Raw genomic sequence first — 20,909 nt, 5'->3', positions numbered from 1 at the left:
GTTCTATGGTTTGCAAATGTTTTCGTTTATGCTATTCTTTCACTTTCTTGATTAAGTCATTTGAAGCACAAAAGTTTTAAATTTTGATTACATCCAGTTTTGTTTTGTTTTTAATCACATACACTTTTGGTGTCATAGCTAAGAAATCATTGCGTAACTTAAGGTCACAAAGATTTATTCCTGTTTTTTCTTCCAAGAGTTTTATAGTTTAGCTGTCACATTTAAATGTCACATCCATTTTGAGTTCATATCTGCATGTGGTGTGAGGTAGGGGTCTACCTTCATTCTTCTGCATGTGTATCTCCAGTTGTCTCAGCCCCATTTGTTGAAAAGACTGTTCTTTCCCCATGAATTGTCTCTGGGCCCCTTGACCGCAAATGTAAAGGTTTACTTCTGGACTTTAAGTTGTATTCCATTGATTTATATGTCTGTTCTTATGTTAATACCACACTGTCTTGATTACTATAAATTTGTAATAAAATTTGAAGTCAGGAAGCCTGTATCTTGCAACCCTGTTCTTCTTTTTCAAGACTATTTTGGCTACTCTGGGCCCCTTGCATTTCCATATGAATTTTAGAATCAGTTTGTCCTCTCTGCAAAAAAAGCAAGACAGGGATTGCATTAAATCTATAGATCATTTTGGGGAGGGTTGCCATCTTAATGATATTCCGTCTTCAAAAGCATGAACACAAAATGTCTTTCCATTTATTTATGTCTTCATTAATTTCCTTCAACAGTGTTTTGTATTGCACAGTCTTATCATTCTTTTGTTAAATGTATTCTTAAGTTTTTTTTAGTCTTTTTGGTCCTATTGTAAGTGTACTTGTTTTCTTGATTACATTTTAGGACTATTCATTGCTTGGATATAGAAATAAAACTGATTTTGCATATTGATCATGTGTCCTGCAACCTTGCTAAAGTCATTTATTAACTCTAATAATTTTCTGTATGCATGAAAGTAGATTCCTTAGGATTCTCTACATACAGATCATGCCATTTGCAAATAGAGACAGTTTACTTCTTCCTTTCCAGTATAGATGCCTTTGTTTTCTTTTCATCTTTTCTGGCCCTGGACAGAATCTCCAGTACAGTGTTTTGATTGGCCTGTGTGTCTCCTAAACCTCTTTTAATCTGTGTCTTCCTCCTGTGTCTCTCTTCTTTCTTCTTTCAATTTATTCGATGAACAAAACAGGTTGTTTGTGCTACTTGTTCTCCCATGGTCTGGATTTTGCTGATTGTGTTCCCAAGATGGTGTTCTCTGTCTTTTCCAGAACTGGTAAATGTATCTGTAGGTTGCAGCAGCTTCCTTCGGGGGTACATGATGTCTGTGTCTTCCTTTTTGTGATGTTAGCAGCCTTGGGTGATCAGTGCCTGCATCATTAATTCATTGGGCTTGCAAAATGACAATATTCTATCATTCCTTTTTTATTTATTAGTTGGAATACTTCTTTAAAGAGAAACTTCTTATCTGCTGTTTGGTTAACCAGTGGTACAGTCTGTATAGGAAAGACAAGATTAACACTTGATGCTTTCCCTTTATTTATAAGTTTTCAATATAATGAGTTGGTTCATTGGCCTCTCCAGGGTTGGTTCGTCCCCATTTCCTTGGGGCCAGTTCTCGGAATTGTGGCAGCTTAGGTCATGGCTACAGCCTGGTCATCGTGTAGTTCACTTCTTCCACCTGGTGGGGGTTTCAGTATCTATAAGACAGTTCACAGGATACGGCTCAGAATATTCTCTACAGCCCTTGAGGAGGAACTAAAGGTCCCTGACTCTGCTTAATGACTATATGATTATCCAGTTGCCTTTGACTGTTTTCCATTGTTTCTGCATTTTCTCATTTCTCTGATTAAACTTACTCTTGGGCTAAAATTTTTCCACAGACAAAAGGCAGGCTGAGGACATGGGGGGCATAGACCATAGGGCCCTGCTGTGTTTCAGGGCTTCCAATACAGACTCAGACCACAGTGTTTTCACTTACCATTTTCTGCTTATATCTTTGTCCCTTTTCTTCTTTAACAAGAATGCTGGTTCTCTACAACACCAGAAATGAAAGACAGCATATCACAAGTCCTCCTTTGTTTTATTTCATGTGACCCAGCAGCCATCTCAGAATAGCAAAACTAACACTACCAACAGTATCGTTACCAAAAAGAATTTGCAATTCTTTCCACAGTTCTTTTTGCTTTGGGATATATATTCTACAGAGATATACAGTTAAATTACTGTTTCAAAGTCCTTGAAATAGCTCCTCTGTATGTGGTTATGCCATCAACTAGATACATACATTGATATGTTTTATATTTTCAATTTACAGAGGCTTTTAAAATTAATGTTTTAATTATGGGGTATCTTTACATGGTTCCAAAGTAAAATCTATAAAAGAAGGACGTATATTCTCTCTCTCTCTCCTTCACCCTGTTCACTCCTGTCCTTATAGGAAACCTTTTTTTTTTATGATTTATCCTTCCCTTGCTTTTTTCTTAACATACATTTTGAGATAGTCCATATGTGTATTCCCCCCCTTTCTCTTATAAAGATGATATATTGTATGCACTCTTCTCTGCCTTGCTTTTTTTACTTAACAAAATATCCTGGAATCAGTCTGTAGCAGTCTGTAGACTTCTCTTCCTTTCCCCCCCATTTCATAGTACCGCACTTTGAGGATGTACCAGATTACTCACCCAGGGCTTCCCTGGTGGCGCAGTGGTTGAGAGTCCGCCTGCCGATGCAGGGGACACGGGTTCGTGCCCCGGTCTGGGAGGATCCCACATGCCGCGGAGCGGCTGGGCCCGTGAGCCATGGCCGTTGAGCCTGCGCGTCCGGAGCCTGTGCTCCGCAACGGGAGAGGCCACAACAGTGAGAGGCCCACATACCGCAAAAAAAAAAACCAAAAACAGATTACTCACCCAGTCCCTTACTGATGACGATTTGAATTGTTTCTACTTTTTTGTCATTATAAGTAATCCGCAGTGAATAGCCTCATTTCTGAATAAATATTTTTATTTCTTTTTCTAGTTCATCTTCTAGATAGATTCCTAGAAGTGGGATTGCTGGGTCAATAGGTAAATTAATGTAATTTTGTTAGATGATGCCAATTGTCCATCCATAGGGATTGTAGTATTTAACATTCCTACTAGCAACGTATGAGTGAGTTTTGCCGACAAAATATGCTGTCAAACTTTTTTTGCCAGTCTCTTGGTGAAAAATGGTATCTCTGTGCAGTTTTACTTTGTATTACTTGTATAAGCAAGCCAAGTGAGATGTTTGTCTATCTTTGTTTGTCTCCTAGTTTTTCTGATCAATTCTGTTTTTTTATATTTTATTTTTCAGAGTCAATACAGATTTGTATGTGAAGCTATTTTGAAAGTTTATGAAGAAGGATTTGTTAAACCTTTAACGACATCATCACATAAATAAGAAAACAAAGGTCTGGGATATGTGTTGGAAGACTGCTTTCCATTATATTCACTGTGCCATAATACTGCTTGCAGGAAATGGCATCTAAACAGACAAAAAAAAAAATGAAGAACTAACAAAAACTGAAAACTTCAGCACTTGCACTTTATGTTTCAAAAAAGAGTCACTCTCTCAAAATCTGTAATTCATGTGTTTGAAGACTCTTTCATGCTTTGCTCCGAACAAATAGTGAATAACTGAGTACCTTCAGGGTAATTTACGAAATCTTGTGGTGGTGCCATGCAGTCCCCTTCTGGTAGAATTGCCACAAACAAGGCTCAGAATTCTCATCGTCTCTGTTGTACACCTGTATCTTGAAAGCAAAAAGAAGTCAACATCAGGAGTCAGCTCTGGTGTTTCCCAGTGATTCATGTTCTTACTATACTGGTTACCAGATGTTACTTTTTAAATGTTAGCAATATCATTCTCAATATTAGCCAATACACTGCCTATGGATGCAGCACATCTTTCCCTACACTTCCCCCCATAGAGACCTGCTGTTTGGAAGAAGAAAGGTGGAATTTGCTTTTCCCAGGAAATGCTGCACATTGTCCATTTACCAGCATCTTATAGAAAGTATAAATAAGAATCTACAAATTTTCTTTTTTTTTTTTTGCGGTACGCGGGCCTCTCACTGTTGTGGCCTCTCCCGTTGTGGAGCACAGGCTCCGGACGCGCAGGCTCAGCGGCCATGGCTCACGGGCCCAGCCGCTCCGAGGCACGTGGGATCCTCCCGGATCGGGTCACGAACCCGTGTCCCCTGCATCGGCAGGCGGACTCTCAACCACTGCGCCACCAGGGAAGCCCTACAAATTTTCTTGAATTTAATAATGTAACTTATATTTATCATAAGGTTGGCTTATTCCAAATCATGTGATTTCACATACTTGATGTAAAGGAATGCATGCATTGTGTCTTAACCCCTTAAGTGCCTTGAGACGTCTTTGTATGTCTAATGAAAAGGCACTCCTCCTTTGGCCCCACTAGGAGGTATGTATGTATATTGTACATTTACAGTTTTATGCATTTTGAATCAGTTCACATTTTTTAAAATAGCTTCTCGTATTGAGAGTTATGCAGTCAAAGAAGAGTAATGAAATTCTGTTTCTTACTCAATTCCTATATTTTGCCACAAGAAGCCAAGATAATTTGTGTTCTACTGAGTGAACGCTCTGCTGCTATGGAATTACTCAAAACCTGCACATTCCTTTCCTGAGGGACAGGGGTTACAGTTTAGCAGCTGAAGTTTAAAAGATGCTTTATTCTTCAAATTTCTTATTTATTTTATCCCTAACTTTAGAAATAGCATCTACTATACACATTAAACATATGGAAACTCTAAACTAAAGTTAGAGCAGCTAATTGTGACTTGTTTCTATCACTAAGTAAATGATCAGCATTCATTTCATTTCTTACCAAGCTTTGTTCACACTGGTCTGTTGGTTGGCAGACCACAAACGAGGGATGAAACGTCACTGAGTGTTTCTAATTGTAATCCCTCAATAGCTGAAATGAGGGCTTTCTTGTCATTTTTGTGTACAATTAAGTTGCTCCAGTTTATATATACTTACTAAGTTATAAGCATGTTAATATGGAGAGTTTTGATTGTCCAGCCTGATGGAGGACCTGATTCCCTTTAAGGATGTGTATATTCTCCTCTTCAGGTTTTTTAATTTTTAAGTCCTCAGAGAGATAGAACTTTGAAATTGCCCAATTTTAATATAAGTGGAAATTTTCTCAGCTATTGAAATGTTATATTACACAATTACTTTCTATGGATTATGGTTAAAATAGATTCACTTACTAGTGGTTTCTGAATATTTCTGTATAGTCTTGATAAAATTTACAGTTGAATGGTAGATATTTTGGAATGTCATTTAGTATGAGCGGGAGAATGTACATTTTAAAATCTTCAGTATAATCTAAATGATGTTATTTCAAATATTCAAAATCCATAATAGTAAATTTTAGGAAGTTAAGTCCTAAACATTAATAGCCAAGATACCAAATACATTACTGTATTAAAATATTTTACCTTTTTTTTAAAGAGAAAAGTAAGCATGACCTTTATGTCAAAGAGAAATTCTTGTATCTATTTCTGAATTTCACAGTCAAGACAGTATAAGATAGTAAATAACTCTGTACAGTCTTTTTTGAACATTCCGCTCTTTGCCAGCAGATAGATGTGATTCAGGCTGCTGTACGACATCATGGTAAGTTGGAAAGTGAAAGAATAAAATGTCAGGGATCTAAGAATTAATAACTGTTTTGGCAGTAGTTTTTCACCTGAATTAAAAAGAAAACCTATCCTAACTATATGGACAGAATATGACAACCATAGATAAAAAGATAAAGTTATATAGACATAAACAGATAAATGTCATGGTTGGCATGTTCTTTGATTTAGGGCTCTGTTTACACTTCTGAGAGTAACTCTAATAATTTGTTGGCAGTGAGCACTTCTGCCTTTCATTGGAAGCGCCGAGTCCTAACCACTGGACGGCCAGGGAAGTCCTTGCCTGAGAATGTTTTTAATCTGTTTGTCAACCTAAATAGGGTTCTAGGAATAATCCCAGCTTTCATACACCAAGTAGTTCTAGATTCCACTCATATCAGTGTAATAGTGTGTAACAAAATGCCAGATTTCTTGTACCTAAACTACCCTCCCCCTCCAGCGGCCAGTTCCCCCCCACCCCCACCCCCCTGCAACACACACACACACTCAAGAAATCAGTGCTGACTGTTATTCTCACAACTGGAAATAGGTATTGGTGAATCAAGGGGCTTTTGTAAATGCTAAGAAATGTTTGTAAAAACCTTTCCTCTCTGATTTAGGATGGTTTTACCAGGTTCATTTTAGGTCTTATACTGAACATCTGGTTTGTGTCAGCACTGTGTACATAGGTTGAGGAATATTTTGGAATAGACCGCATTCACAAGAGGAATACCTGGTAGTATTTGTTAAACCAGTGCATACATCCAAAACCGAGGCAGAGTAAACAGCATTAGCAACCCTTTCCCTCGTGCGGCCTGCCCAGTACAAGTGGGGAGCGTTGACCATGTTGGTTAAGAGTAAAGAGAAAATTTACAGATGAAAAACTGACTTCAAGTGTGTAAACTATGTTAAGCGAGTAAGACAGTTACTTGAAGCTTTCAAGTGCTAATATATACACATAGAGATGCTTTTGTGCGATGATGCATGTGTTGTTTCACAAAGGCTAATACTAACAAACAGGGGTAAAGGACTGTGGTACCTGTAGAGTTGTTTATAATCTGTTGGCAGGTCTGACCAGGTCTGATCAGGTATTGGAACAAAGGCCTCCCATCTGCACCACAAGTACTACAACCTGAGCGCTGAAAGAAACTTGAAAGATTTTATCCAGTCTCACCTTCTATTCTTATAGGCAACGTATGTGAATATCATAAATTCTTGTGAAGTTTAGCCTATTTCAGTTCAAGAATTATACTCAGGCAGTGTTTTTACTTAATAACTTGATGACCTTAGAAGATGTCATTTAATTTAGAGAACAAGTAGGCTTTAAAAAGCAATCCTAATTAGGGCCCCAACTCTGCTTGTTTAGGCTGATATACATGCAGTGTGAAAACATTCTGAAATGCAAATTAGAGGACTAATTTTTAAAAGCACTTAGAACATAGAACTAAGATTTAGAATGTATGTCCACTTATAATTAAATAATTTATGTTCATAATGTGAACGTGCAGTAGAATTAAAGCATTACTTGTTTTATAATCTTATCGGGAAGGGAGAAGGAAACAAGAATTTTTAACAATGTTCTATTTAATACCCGTGTTTTGAATATTTAAAGGTATTCTGATGGTAAGATTGCCAAAGTAGTTTCGAATTCATAAAAATTATTTATGCCACAATAATGTGAGATATGTTTACACCTCTTTTATTTTGTAGTAATTATTTTGTAGTTTAGGTGAATTTGCATTTAAGTCACCTACATTAAGATAAATATTTGTTGAAACCAACATCTTTTAATAATAAGAGGAGAGAGATAAATTATGCCACAGCTTTCTTGTATGTAAGCTGCCATATCAACAAAGTAACTATATTAACACGCTTACTTCCCACGTTTACTTCAGCTAGCCAACCACAATTTCTGCAACCATTTTTTTTTTCTGGTGTTTCCTCTAAGTAAAATACCTGTTTTTAAAACCCACTGGATTAATTTTATCATATATCAGAATTACTGATCTGTTGGCAAAGATTTATTGGGGTCTCTGTGATCACAACACAGCTTGTAGCAACTGTTTTATAAAGTTTTTAGAAAATTGAATAGCTCCAAAGGAATTTGTATAATAACAAAACTTATTTGAGGGCTAACTGCGAATAGATAATTTCAGCAATTTTATAGAGAGCCCATGAAAGTAATCCCTAAATTGTACTTTTTGGGTTTAACTTACTTTACAAAATCTGCAACTATTTTCAACACAATGTTTTATTACACACAGACTTCATTTATTCTCAGCAGCGATTCCTACAATAAGCCTTTCAATGTTACCAAAAACAAGCCCTATTTCAGTGAGAAATTAGACATTTTATTTTTATAATCTGGGTGAAATTGTGGGTAGACACCAAATAGTTATTTCTGTTTCCATATCTAAATTTGCTGCTACTTATTTGTATGTTTTTCTACTGCAGTTTACTGTTGATTTCTAAAGCTTCCTAGTCATTGTTATCTTTATTGTAGTAATACAAGCTAAATGGGCAGCCAGAGGTAGAATCCACTGGGGTACCATCCATCAACATTGACTAGGTAGGGTTCAGCACATAAATAAGTAAACCAATTTTTTTTTTTTAATTTACAAAGTGAAAGGTATTAGCAATATTGCAAGTTAAAGACTACAATTTTAGGAGGAGGTTGTAATGTTTAACTTCCTGAAACCTTTTAAAATTTTCAATACAGGAATGAAAATGTTTGAAAGCCTTGTAAATGCTCGTAGAAGTTTCAGTTAAACACTGTAGAATTTTCCTACCTATTGTTGCTTAAATGATACAGAAAATATTTTTCTATGGAAAAAAGATTGAAACTGTTAACTTCTTTTGCTTCATTGTTTAAAAAGGAAAAAATGATATTTGTATGTCTTTCATGCTGTAAAGAAATGAATGTATCTTTCAGATGTTATTAGAATTAAGACTTGATTCTAAGATACTCTTTAAAAAAAAGTTAGCAAGGGATTAAAAAGGAAAGGAAGAGTGTTTTCCACTTCATTCTACAAAATGCAATTTTAGAAGAAAAATGTAATTTTCTTTATATAAGAGCAATCATTATTGAAGCATATTTCAGTATTTCAAATACCTTCTTTTTCACTTTGCTTTGTGTTAACTCTAGAAATTTTCAAAAAAAATGTGTGCATACTGTTTTTAAGTGTAAAATAATTGAATTCTAGACTTCTGGAGTGTGAAGGGGTACATGTGTTTGAGGGTAAGCGTTCTGCTCCATGCGTTTACTGTGAAGGAAAGTTCTCAGGCTTTGTCACTGTGCCAGCCACAAATGAGGACAGCACTCTGAGCGTGTGACTTCGGTGAAGCCAGAAAACCGTGCCTAAGTGTCACCACAGTAAATAAGTGCAGAGGCCCTGACAAATAAATAGTTTGCTTTCTGTTCTCATATCTTGGACAAGTAAGACCACTGAGCCTAACTCTGACGTGTAGCAGTGGTGTCTTACATGATTAAGGGTTTATTAATTTAGCTGAACAGAAGACAGAAAAAGCCCTACATTGTAAACCAACAGGCATAATTTGTTCAACAATTTCTTTGAAAGGTAGTATTTATTATTCATCACTCACTAAGCTTGGCTCAGTGGGGCCTTTGTTATGTTGACTCCTACTTCCATCCCCCCAACTTAAAAAAAATTATTAATCTCCCTTTACGGTAGAGTCTTTGTGAAGTAAGGTAATCTTTTCCTTCATTCACTTTTGTTACAGTTGTTGAAGGATTAAAATCAGGCCCCGTCAACCCTGAGAGTTTCCAAAATTTAGCAAATACTACTTCTGATAATCTTAACTAAAATGTCACATTACTACATGAAGTTAACACCGTGAAGCCATCAAGGAGACTCAGCCCTACTTACAATCTTAGACTGAAAGAGGTGCTGATTTGTGGTTTCACTAAATCCACTGTAGTCACACTTGAACCCGTTTTACCTTTTATTGAAAGAAGCTTTTTCGTTTCTACTCCTGAATTGTAGTGTTCCAGTTTTTTGCCTTCCTGAGCAGGAAAATTTCAACCCAATTCTGGGAGTCTCTGGCACTCATCTTTTCCCACCCTTCAGTGAGTTGACAAGATTATTCATGCTTTCTTGTGTTCTGTAGAGTAGGTCAGATTTCAATTCTGACATTGATTTCTTGAATTTCAAACAGCACTTTATTTCATGCTTACTACTGACTTAATTTATACATTTAAAGGTAAAATTTATCCCAGGAGTTTTGTAAATATGGAAAAATACAATGGATTAGCATGTAGAACTCATTGGATTGGACCGAAGTTTAAATGCTTTACCATGATCTCTTGGTCATTTGATATTTAAAAGGTAACGTGTGTGATTTTAACTTTGCCACTTTTTTTGTAATTCATTTAGTACAATAAAGGCTACCCAGTTGATAGTCTTGCTGGACTCTGAGTTCTCTCAGCTAGCTTCAGCCAAGTTTGATTCACTATAATCATTCTGCTTTGCATTTTTGTACATTACTTGAACACCTGGAAACCCATCTGTTTGGTTTTGAGTTGTATTAGGCGTTAAGTCAGTGCTTCACCACCAGTAAGTTGAAGGGGGCAAAGTCCTGACACTTCGTATACATGTTGAGGGGCAGGATTTAACAGACTAAAAGTTTACATTAAGCTGTTTTCATTTTCTGTCATTAGAATATTTCTGCTTAGGCAAATAAAAGCTGTCCAGCCCGGTGTTCTGTAGCATCAGGAAGTTGCAGTTACAATCCATATGGTAATCTTTTCAAATAAGAAAAGCTAGTCTTTATTTTCTACAGTGTAGGCTTAATTTTAGGACAGATAGTTTACTATATACTCATCAATGATATTTTTAAGTAGTAGTTTTAAAGATATTTCTATGTAGAGGCTGTTTTAATTTGGGAATTTTTTTTCTTGTAACAGGTGCTATATGTAAATATGAAGGGCAAAAAGTCATTTAGTTAAAAGTCTAGTTTATTTCCTAATTAAATTATGATTTTACATATTTGCTGCCATTTCACGTTTGATTGTACTGAACTAAATAGAATTAGCCTCTTAATTTTTAAAATTCTCTTTCCCTGTTTCACAAAAATAGCTCTTTCCATATGGTTTCCCATAGTTAGGAGACAAAGAAGCTTAGGGTTCACTTAAAATGTTTAAGCTTGAATTTGGTCAACAGTGGATAATTTGAAATCATCACTGTGCATTTGTCACTGCAGCTTACTGTGTGCTTGAAAGGCCTTGTGGATTTGTCTTAATTTCAGTGAAAAATTAGAATTCCTGCAATGAGTTTCATGTAAAAAAAAACTGAATACTAACAGCAAACAGGATAAAAATGTTGATTTGCATTAAAACTGTTTTAACCCTAAGAGCAGTTTATGTTATATGAAATGCTATTATTATACATATTTTGTTGGCCATAATTCATTTTGATTGAGAACCAGTTCAGGTTCAAACGTGAAAAAACTCTAGCTGTGACTTTAAATTGTTCAACTGCAAAATAAAGATGTGCTTTAGTCATTTAAGTATAGGAGTTTTGAAGATTATTTTATGGGAGTTTTTGTTGTTGGGCTTTTCAAACAGTGGTTAGTTTTTTTCATTAGTGGGTGATTATAAGAGACTAGGAGAATGCTAAATGCAAAATTTATTTCTAGAATTACACAGTGGCTGTGTTTGGGGGCGGGTGGGTCAGTCAGGAACTAAAAGGGATTTAGAAGATTAAAGAATGTCTGATGAGAAGCTCCTCCTTCACTGTGGCCACTGCTGGATTCCTCTTCTCCCAGCCCCAGCCTCTCTACTCCAGTATTCCTACCCTAAGACCTTGTCAGTCAAAGTGAAGGACCTCTCTTCATGTGTCTGAAGCCCACGTGCCTCATACCTTCCCCAAGTGCAGTTAGGTATGCCATCTGTCATCTGTAAGAAAATTTCTTGGAGAAAATAATATTTAATCTTATATCTAGAAATAAGGCAAAAGTAAATGCCATGCCTCTTATGTACATGATACTAAAACTTTAAACAGTATAAGGAAGACTCAGGAGTTGTGAAAGCCTCTTTCCCATGCCCCGCCCCTAAGAATAGTACCCCTCAAACAAATGGCAACCTTAAATTTCGTGTCTTCTAGGGGAAAATGTTGCACAAGCATTAGCGCGTACATATACGTTTTGTTAAGGCCAAAGAGATTGTACAATATATTCTGCAGCTTGCTTTTTCATCTTGGAAGTATCTGCATACCAACACACTCAGATCTACCTCATTCTTTTGACTCACAGCGTTGACCTCCATCATACGGATGGATATGCCGTAATGTTTCCAGTTTATGTACTCTAGAAACAACGCTGCAGTGAGCATCCTCATGCAAATATTTTCACTAATCATTGCAAGTCTACACATAGGGTCAGTTTCTAGCAGGAGGACTGCTAAGCATTAGGCACCTGCATTTTTAAATGTGAATAGTTGCTCTCAGAGAAAATTATATCACTTTATGCTTCCACCAAACATATAAGAATGTCTGTTTCCCCACATTCTGATTAGGACTGATATCAAACTTCATTTATTTGCTCATCTCATGAAAGAAATATCTTATTTTGACATACATTTTATTTATAAAGAGGTTGGATAGATTTTCATATCTTTATTGATCTCTTGTATTTCTTGTTCTCTAAATTCCATATCGATATCCTTTGCTCACTTTTACATCAGGTTGTTCAATGTTTTATTTATATGAGATGTTGGAAATTAAATTAGTCATTTGACAGTCACACATGTTGCAAAACCTGTTTCATATGGTGTTCTTTGTCTTTTGACTATTCTTATTTGGGACTGGTGGGTATGACGATATTTTTAATACTTTTATAAAACAAATGTATCAATCTGCACCTTTAAGACTTCTGAATTTGGAGCATACTTGCAAAAGCTTTACTCTAATTCCTATTAACATTCTATCTGTGACTGAAGCTTTCTTAACCACCATCCAGATAACCTAGTCAGTATCCTGGCGCGCTGCTTTCTGCTCCTGCCCCCCACTTGCCACCACTGACCGCTCTTAATTATGCCCGAGTTCTGCTAGTTCCACCAAGTACGTAGTAAGCTTACTAAAACCAGCTGTGTTTATTTGCTAACCTACATCTGGAAATTTACTTATCTTCATTATATCATTTAATTAATTATATGTTACATAAGCCAATGAAATGTGCGTGTGAAAAGAAAAAGGGTCGCGTTTTTCCAGAAGCTTTATACGGGTGTCATTAATACTTTCTCAAAAGTCTGAAAATTGGTATGAACTAGACAATTATGAGAGACTAACAGAAAAAAATCGATATACTTGGGGTCTGTTTTTTGCAACAGACTAAGGGATTATAATTGGGCTCAAACACAAACGTATTCTTAGAGCCGGGCATGCACACAGCCCCGTGCACACGAGCGGCCTTCGAGATTCCCAGAAATGTGTCAGAGCTTTCCAGAGCCCCTCTGCACATCTGACTCCCCAGCTTTTCATTTTGAGCTCTGAGTTAGGTCAAAGAAAGTAACAGTTCTCTGGGAATGGGCTTTGAAGGAGTTCTGACTGTTCTGCTCCCTCAAGTGGCCCTTTGGCTGCAGGTTTCAAGGCTGCAGAGGAACTGGGGAGAGCAAGCTGAGACCCAGGCCCGTTAAAGTGCCACAAAACTCATTGCTCTGACCAACATTTAGCTATTTTCCTTGAATAAACACTTCGGGATTGTTGCAAGCCTTTGCTTAATATCCAGAGTTTGAAAAAGTTAATTCTGACCATGGTTTTTGGTTTTTTGGTTGCTTTTCTGGATTTTCCAAGGTCCCTACTCTGCCGTTTTCATGGACTGCACTTAACCCCTTGCCTTCAGACTCCTGGTCTTCCAACACATTCACCCGACTGTGTTCTGATTGACTTCTGGCTGTTGCCAGGAGCCAGATCCACCCTCTGAGGATACAGATTTGCTACCACTGTGAAGATCCAGAAGCCTGTGAAGTAGTTTCCACCTAAACTCACAGCTTCACCTCCCACTGCTTTCTCAGGCATTATCAGCACCAGGAATGAGGTACAAAAGCCCCTGAACTGCAATTGCCCACCACTGCTTTTGACCCTCACAACTGTGTCTCCATTTTACAGATGAGGAGTTAAAACTCTGTTCATTCTTTGGAAGTTAAGTAGCTAGTGTGTCTAGGAGGTGTCTGACTCTACAGCCAAAGTTAATATTCTTTGAGAGAAATTATTTTTAAAAGAACAGTACCAATTTATATGTTTGAAAAATCATTGTCATAACTTTGACCTCATATTTCTAAATCAATTTTTGGAAAATAGGCATTTAAAATGTGATGATTCTCTCTTTAAAGGAAATTTGAGGTTTGGTTCATTTTTAACAAAACTAAATTCAAATTTTTTTTGTGTATTTGGTTTATGTAAAATTAAATGAAATCCTCTTATGTATTGAAATAGGTGTAGAATCACAGGTTTTAAGATCTGGAAGAGATATCAGGAAGCATCTGTTCTAATTACCTAATTTTATTTTATTTTTTAAAAAGATTTATTTATTATTTATTTTTGGCCGTGTTGGGTCTTTGTTGCAGCACGTGGGATCTTTGTTAAGGCATGCGGGACTTTCGTTGCGGCACAGGCTTCTCTCTAGTTGTGGTGTGGCAGTTTTTCTCTCTCTAGTTGTGGCATGTGGGCTCTCTAGTTGAGGCGCACGAGCTCAGTAGTTGTGGCACACAGGCTTAGTTGCCCCGTGGCATGTGGGATCCTAGTTCCCTGACCAGGGAATCAAGCCCGCGTCCCCTGCATTGGAAGGCGGATTCTTTACCACTGGACCACCAGGGAAGTCCCAAATTACCTCATTTTATAGACAAGAAAACTAATGCCAGGAAAGATGGATGCTTGTCAGATGAATTCATGGCAGGGTAGTCACCACTGGTCTTTCTACTGTGTGGTCTCCTGATAGCTTGGCGGGTCCTGGAACCACACAACAGTCACAGGTGTGGGGCAGTCATGTAAGGGCCACCAACGACTCTCAGGCCCCACCCCAGACTTAACCTTGCAACAAGATCCCAGGTGACTCACGTGGTGGCTCCTCCCCTCTTCTTCCCTTAAGTCTCTCAGTCCCTCGTGGTTTCACTGTTGGGCAAACCCAGTGGGAGAATGCTTTCACTTCCGCCTCTGTTTCTCAATGGCAGGAACTTGCCGGGAGCCATCCAGGGTTTCCTGACATTTTTTTTTTTCCTAGCAGAATAAAGAATGCCTGTCCGCCACCAGATCAGCAGGGCTCTGTTCCAGATACTTCTGAACAAAATGATACATGAACTATGGATTCATGGAACACGAATGCTTAGGTCTATTGTCCTGAATCTCCAGAAGCAGGGGAAAGCCTGACTTTGTGCTCTGGAGAAGGGAGTGACTTGTCTGCAGTTTATCTTGCATCTCCCTTCTCTGCACCCCTCTACCCCAGCCCTCCCCCATTCTCTTAAGGTGTCCTTCAATTAGTCTGTGTGGTTAATACTTCAGTGTGAATTAGTTTAAGCTCTTACACGTGCCAGGAATACTTGCAAGGAGAGAAAGGGTGAACTTTCAGACATGAGGTTCTGGCTCAGGAAAGATTTAGCTGGGTAAAGGGAGCCACCCAAGGGCGTACAACCAGGCCCAGGCCACCACCCTGTTCCAGGAGCCCCCATCTTCCACTGGCAGCGCGGGTATCTTTGTCCCTTGGTCTATAACTGTTACATCATATGTAGCGTTGTGTGCTTCTGAAAACATTTTCAGTGAACTTATGTAAGTTTCATAACTACCCTCTTAGGAAGGTGGTATCATCCTCATTTTACAGACCTAACGTTATTTTGGATTTTGTAGCTTCTGAACTGAAGTCTAGACTCTGCGGTATGCTTATAAAACTCTGTCTTAGTGGTGCTTCCTGATTTTTTTTTTTTTAATTTATCTTACTTGTGTGCATTTTTGACTAGTCAGTGCTCTCCTGATCCAATGTCTGGAAAACAAGTTATTCCTGATTCCCGCTCTCTCAAGGGTCTTTTTTTTTTTTTAATTTTTTTCTTTTTTCTTTGTGTGTGTGTGTGTGTGTGTGGCTTAAAATAACAACAAATATTTATTATTGCTCACAGTTTCTGTGGGACAGGAGATAGGTGGTTCTGACTCAGCCACAGTTGCATATTGGTGGGGACTTTGTCATATGAAGGCTTAAAGGGCTTGGAGGATCCAGTGCAACATGACTCACCTACACAACAGGCAAGGGGGTACTGGCTGTTGGTGGGAGGCCTCAGGTCCTCTCCATCCAGGTGGCTACACAGGGCTCCTTGAGTGTCTTCATGACACGGTGGCTGCTGTCCCCCAGAGTGAGCAGTCTAAGAGGACAAGGCAGAAGCGGCACTGTCATTTATGATGGAAGTCACACACCATCACTTCTGCAATGTTCTACTAATCACCAAGGGTCTTCTCAGTTGGAGGCTTGTGGAAGGCAGGGCCCCTTCAGCCTCCGGGAGGACTGACTCTCATACTGGAATTCTCTCTGCTTCACTCCGCTCAGAATGCCTCAGCATGAATGGCCCCACACGTGTGGACCAGTTCAGACAAACTGGCTGAGAAAGTAAGGAGCTTGGAAATCAAGGGGAGAGGGGTTTGCAGACTTGGGACCAGTGTCCTCAATTATTTAAAGGGCTGTGGTGTGGGGACTTCCCTGGTGGCACAGTGGTTAAGAATCCGCCTGCCAGTGTAGGGGACACAGGTTTGAGACCTGGTCAGGGAAGATCCCACATGCTGCAGAGCAACTAAGCCCGTGCACCACAACTACTGAGCCTGTGCTCTACAGCCCATAAGCCACAACTACGGAGCCTGTGTGCCACAACTACTGAGCCTGCATACCTAGAGCCCGTGCTCCTCAACAAAGAGTAGCTCCCGCTTGCCGCAACTAGAGAAAGCCCGCGCACAGCAACCAAGACCCAACACAGCCAAAAAATTTTTTTAATTAATTAATTAAAAAGAAATAAAGGGCTGTGGTGTGAAAGAGGGGCCATGTTTTTTCTTGTGGGCAAAGGTGGATTTACCATGAAGATAATCAGGTTTAAGCTTTAGGGCTCCTGAGTTGTATGGGCCCCTTCCAAGACCCTGTATCTCACTCTACTTTCAATCTTTAAATTTGTCTTATTTCACTTAAGCCTCCCCTCCCCCCACCAATAGTATTACATGATTTTCAGAACTAATAAAACCTGGATCTACCCCTTTCTGTGACTCCAGAGAGCGCAAACCAGGACCTAAAATAGGAGTGGAAATCTAGGGTGAGGATGTTAGTTCAATAGAGGAAAATCTTTCCATGGCCAGGACTGTTCCACCAAAAATGGATTATTCTAGGGGCTTCCCTGGTGGCGCAGTGGTTGAGAGTCCGCCTGCCGATGCAGGGGATACGGGTTCGTGTCCCGGTCCGGGAGGATCCCACATGCTGCGGAGCGGCTGGGCCCGTGAGCCATGGCCGCTGAGCCTGTGCTCCGCAACGGGAGAGGCCACAACAGTAAGAGGACCGCGTACTGCAAAAAAAAAAAAAAAAAGGATTATTCTAGTAGGCACTTTCGATACCTTACCCACAGCCATTCTTCCTAACAACACCCCCTCTTTCCTGCTCATAGAACTTGGATTTGCTCAAGAAGTTAATGGTGAGCCCTTAATCTCAGAGGGAGCAGACCCTTCCCCAAACCCCAAGTGTGAATTATAATTGGTCTAAACCCGTTATGGTATTCTGTCTCCCTATGGCCAGCGCGGGCAGGTAATCCCATTCTCACCAATGAGACAGGGCGTGGCGGGACTTCCTTCCCTGAATTAAAGACAAGCCTTCGCTGGGAATTCCCTGGCGGTCCAGTGGTTAAGACTCGGGGCTGTCACTGCCGTGGCATGGGTTTGATCCCCGGTCAGGGAACTAAGATCCCGCAAGCCTCGCAGCACAGCCAAAAAAAAATGAAGCTTCGGGAAGAGAAGATCTTTTCCCCTTTCCCTTTCATTTCTGAAACTCAGATGGGGAGCTGACGATACTGCAGCCCTCTTGTGGCCAGTAGGCTAGAAGCATAAAAACCAGAGTCAACATACTAAGGATGACAGAGCAGAAAGAGTAACAGTTCAGGATCCTATTGGACTGTTGAGTTGAACCAATCTCTAGATTACTTACGTAAGAAAAATAGTCTACTGATTTTTTTAAGCTACAGTTAATTGTATTTTCTATTACTTGCAGCCAAGTGCATTATAACAATTCAGCTGTGTCCAAGGAGAGCGCCTTCTGTCTCTGGTGGAAGGCAGTTAGAGGGCTAATTCACCACAAAACAAGAATGTTGCAGAGGGTGTCTATGCCTGGGGGAGAGGATGAATTGTTAGGAGGAATAGTCTTTCATGATAAGAGCAGAAACAAGCTCCTATGGCTTAGGCCCTTAGCTTGCATCCTCCAAGACTTCATACTTCCTTCAGCCTATAACCATATTTCTCAACCTATTTCTCTCACCCCACCTCACCCTTGACCGAGGTAGAAAAAATGACGGAGCAGAGGACGGTTCCTCTAAACTGGTGAGCTAGGCGACAACTTAGGACAAGGACGCTGGTTTAGAAGCATCGAGAGAAACTGCTTCCATTGTGGGTCAGGAAACAGGAAAAGTACAATACAGCTCTCAGCCCTGACAGACCGGGCGCGTGGCACTCAAGACCAGACCGTTCTCAAACAGGGTAACCTAACCCCAGGGAGACCTGAAGGGTTTCCACGGAGTACCTGGCCCAGAGAGCTGGTTCTTTGTTTTTGTTTTTTTTTTTTTAACTCTTTACTATGGAAAAAATTCAAACCTGTACATAAAATGGACAGAATAGTTTAGTGTACTTATCACCCAGCTTCACCCTGTGGCCCTTTATTGTTCCATCTATACATAAGCCACACTTCCCTACCCCCGTGTCAACATCCTTGTCATCACTGCTTTTTTTAAAATTGAAGTCTAGTTGATTTACAATGTTGTGTTAATTTCTGCTGTACAGTAAAGTGACTTAGTTATATATATATATTCTTTTTCATATTCTTTTCCATGATGGTTTATCACAGGATATTGAATAGAGTTCCCTGTGCTCTACAGTAGGACCTTGTTGTTTATCCATTCTGTATGTAATAGTTTGCATCTGCTGACCACAAACTCCCAGTCCATCCCTCCCTCAGCCCCTCCCCTTGGCAACCACAAGTCTGTGAGTCTGTTTCTGCTTCGTGGATAAGTTCGTTTGTGTCATATTTTAGATTCCACATATAAGTGATATATGGTATTTGTCTCTTTCTGACTTACTTCACTTAGTATGATAATCTCTAGTTGCATACGTGTTGCTGCAAATGGCATTATTTCATTCTTTTTTATGGCTGTGTCATTGCTTTTTTATTGAGCTAAAGTTCAAAGATGACCACCAGCAGTTCCTCTCATCCCTGTACATCCGTGCTGCTCCTCCCATGAAGAAGTGATGAAAATGTCTATAACTAAGATTGTAGTGATGGCTGCACGACGTTGTAAATACGCAAAAATCGTTGACGTGTACACTTTCAATGGAGGAATCACATCTCAATAAAGCTATTTTTAAAAAGTAGAGAAAGGAAACTTTAATACTATTAAAAGAAAAAAAACTAGAGGTGGAATCTTGTTTCCGTCCCTTTTGAAGCGGGTCTGGCCTTCTGACTCGCTTTAATCAGTAACCCGCAACAGAAGTGACAGCGTGTGACTTCTGGGCGTTGCCCTTACAGGCCTTGGAGCTTCAGTTCTCACTCTTTGAGGGGCTCCAGCCACTTCAACTACCCTACTCCAGACGCCCAAGAGAACTCAGCTGCTGCTAAGAGCCACCCCAGCTGAGTGCCACACGGACGAGTGAAGGCCTTTGGGCAACCCCAGCTCCTGTGGCACCGCAGCCCCCAGCTGTGTCTCCCCAGACGACGGAGAGGCCTTGGGGTGGTGCGGGTTCAAAGGGGCAGCGCCAAACCCTAGGAAGGGCCCTTCTGCTTTCAGCCAGCAGGTCCTCCACTGAAGCCCTCGGAGCTTTGCCCAGGGCCCCGGAACCCCTTCAGCTCGGCCCTGTCCGCTCTGACTTGTCGTCTCGGTCCCCCGCGGCCCTTCCCTCTGCCCCCGGCCCCAGGCACCTCGCTCTACTGAGCAGGCCAGGCCCAGCAGGGGAGCGCCTTCACCTCCTTCAGGCCTTCACTCCAAGGAGACCCTCCTCCTTCCCTGCGGGTCTGTGTAAGACCACCAGTCCTCACTCTGGCCCTGTCCCCCTTCTAGCTTTCTCTTTCTCACTTAGCAGGGCCTAACCCTAGCGCCCAGCTCTAACCACGAATACTAATAGTTGGTACTGAATCTTACTAACTGATGTCACTTGCTTTCTCCTGCCAGCTCGGAAGGCGCATGGGGTCTCTTCGTGTGTCCTGTTTACCCGTCGTATCTCCGCTGCCCAGTACACACCCTGGCCCATCGCGGGCACTGACCTGAATTCTCTGTATGGAGAAAGGATGCCACGTTCTCTGTTAAATAGAAATCTCCTATTTCCCGTCCGCTGCCTTACCGTTCTTCATGCATCTGTTCACCGTCTCTGTCCCCACTAGAATACAGCCGGGCAGTAAATATTTGCCGCGTGAATCAACTTGTTGAAGGACTGACAGCATGACCTAGCGTCACCTCCGTCCGCAGGTTAAGCGGCGGGCGCGCACCCCCCGGGTACCGGGCTCGGGCAGAGCCGCTTTAAACCAGCCACCAGAGCTCCCGCCGGGTCGGCATCGCCGCTTTAACCCGAGCATCTCCCCGCCCCGCAACTTCCGGGGCGGTGTCGTTGCCCATTTAAGAGAGGCGTTCCCCGCCCCCAGGGCGGAGCTTAGGGGCTTTAAGGGGCGGGCCGGCGGCCGGGGTCTGCGGGGATTAGTGCGGTGGGCGCGCCTCTGGCCGCCATTTCTCGGCGTCTTCCCGGAGCCGCCCCCTGGCGCCTCGCGTGGGTCTCTCTCCCCTCTCGTGGCCGCGGGTGGTCGCCACCAGGTAAGCGCACCGCCCGCCCGGCTCCTCACGCCCTCCTCGCCGGCGCTGGGGCTGCGGCCTCGCCCGGGACCCTCGGGCCGCCCGGCGTGAGGGGCGGGCGGGCGGCGGCCGAGGGGCCGGGCGCGGAGGGAGGGAGGCCGGGCCGGGCCGGGCCGGGTGTCCACCTGCGGGCGGACGTGGCCGCTCCGGGACGCACCGCGGGCCGGT

The 20,909-nt window shown here is 41.1% G+C and overlaps 2 protein-coding genes across 2 annotated transcripts in view; both read left to right on the top strand.

The window, feature by feature from the left end:
* Positions 1 to 3,532, top strand: part of PTPN4 (protein tyrosine phosphatase non-receptor type 4) — a gene marked incomplete at its 5' end in the record, with an annotated part of 146,522 nt that extends 142,990 nt beyond the window's left edge. Inside the window, one exon of the mRNA XM_079710549.1 lies at positions 3,334 to 3,532. Within this exon, the coding sequence (XP_079566675.1) occupies positions 3,334 to 3,420 (87 nt within the window). The 3' untranslated portion in view covers positions 3,421 to 3,532. The remainder of the gene's footprint in view (positions 1 to 3,333) is intronic.
* A 17,065-nt stretch (positions 3,533 to 20,597) lies between these two features.
* The window catches only part of EPB41L5 (erythrocyte membrane protein band 4.1 like 5), a 146,318-nt gene continuing 146,006 nt past the window's right edge, over positions 20,598 to 20,909 (top strand). The window contains exon 1 of the mRNA XM_079710313.1: positions 20,598 to 20,702. The gene's annotated coding sequence lies outside the window, so the exon portion shown is untranslated. The remainder of the gene's footprint in view (positions 20,703 to 20,909) is intronic.

The sequence above is a fragment of the Hyperoodon ampullatus genome (assembly GCF_949752795.1).
Source record: "Hyperoodon ampullatus genome assembly, chromosome: 8".
Taxonomy (NCBI): Eukaryota; Metazoa; Chordata; class Mammalia; order Artiodactyla; family Ziphiidae; genus Hyperoodon; species Hyperoodon ampullatus.
This window is presented reverse-complemented; position numbering and strand designations above follow the sequence as displayed.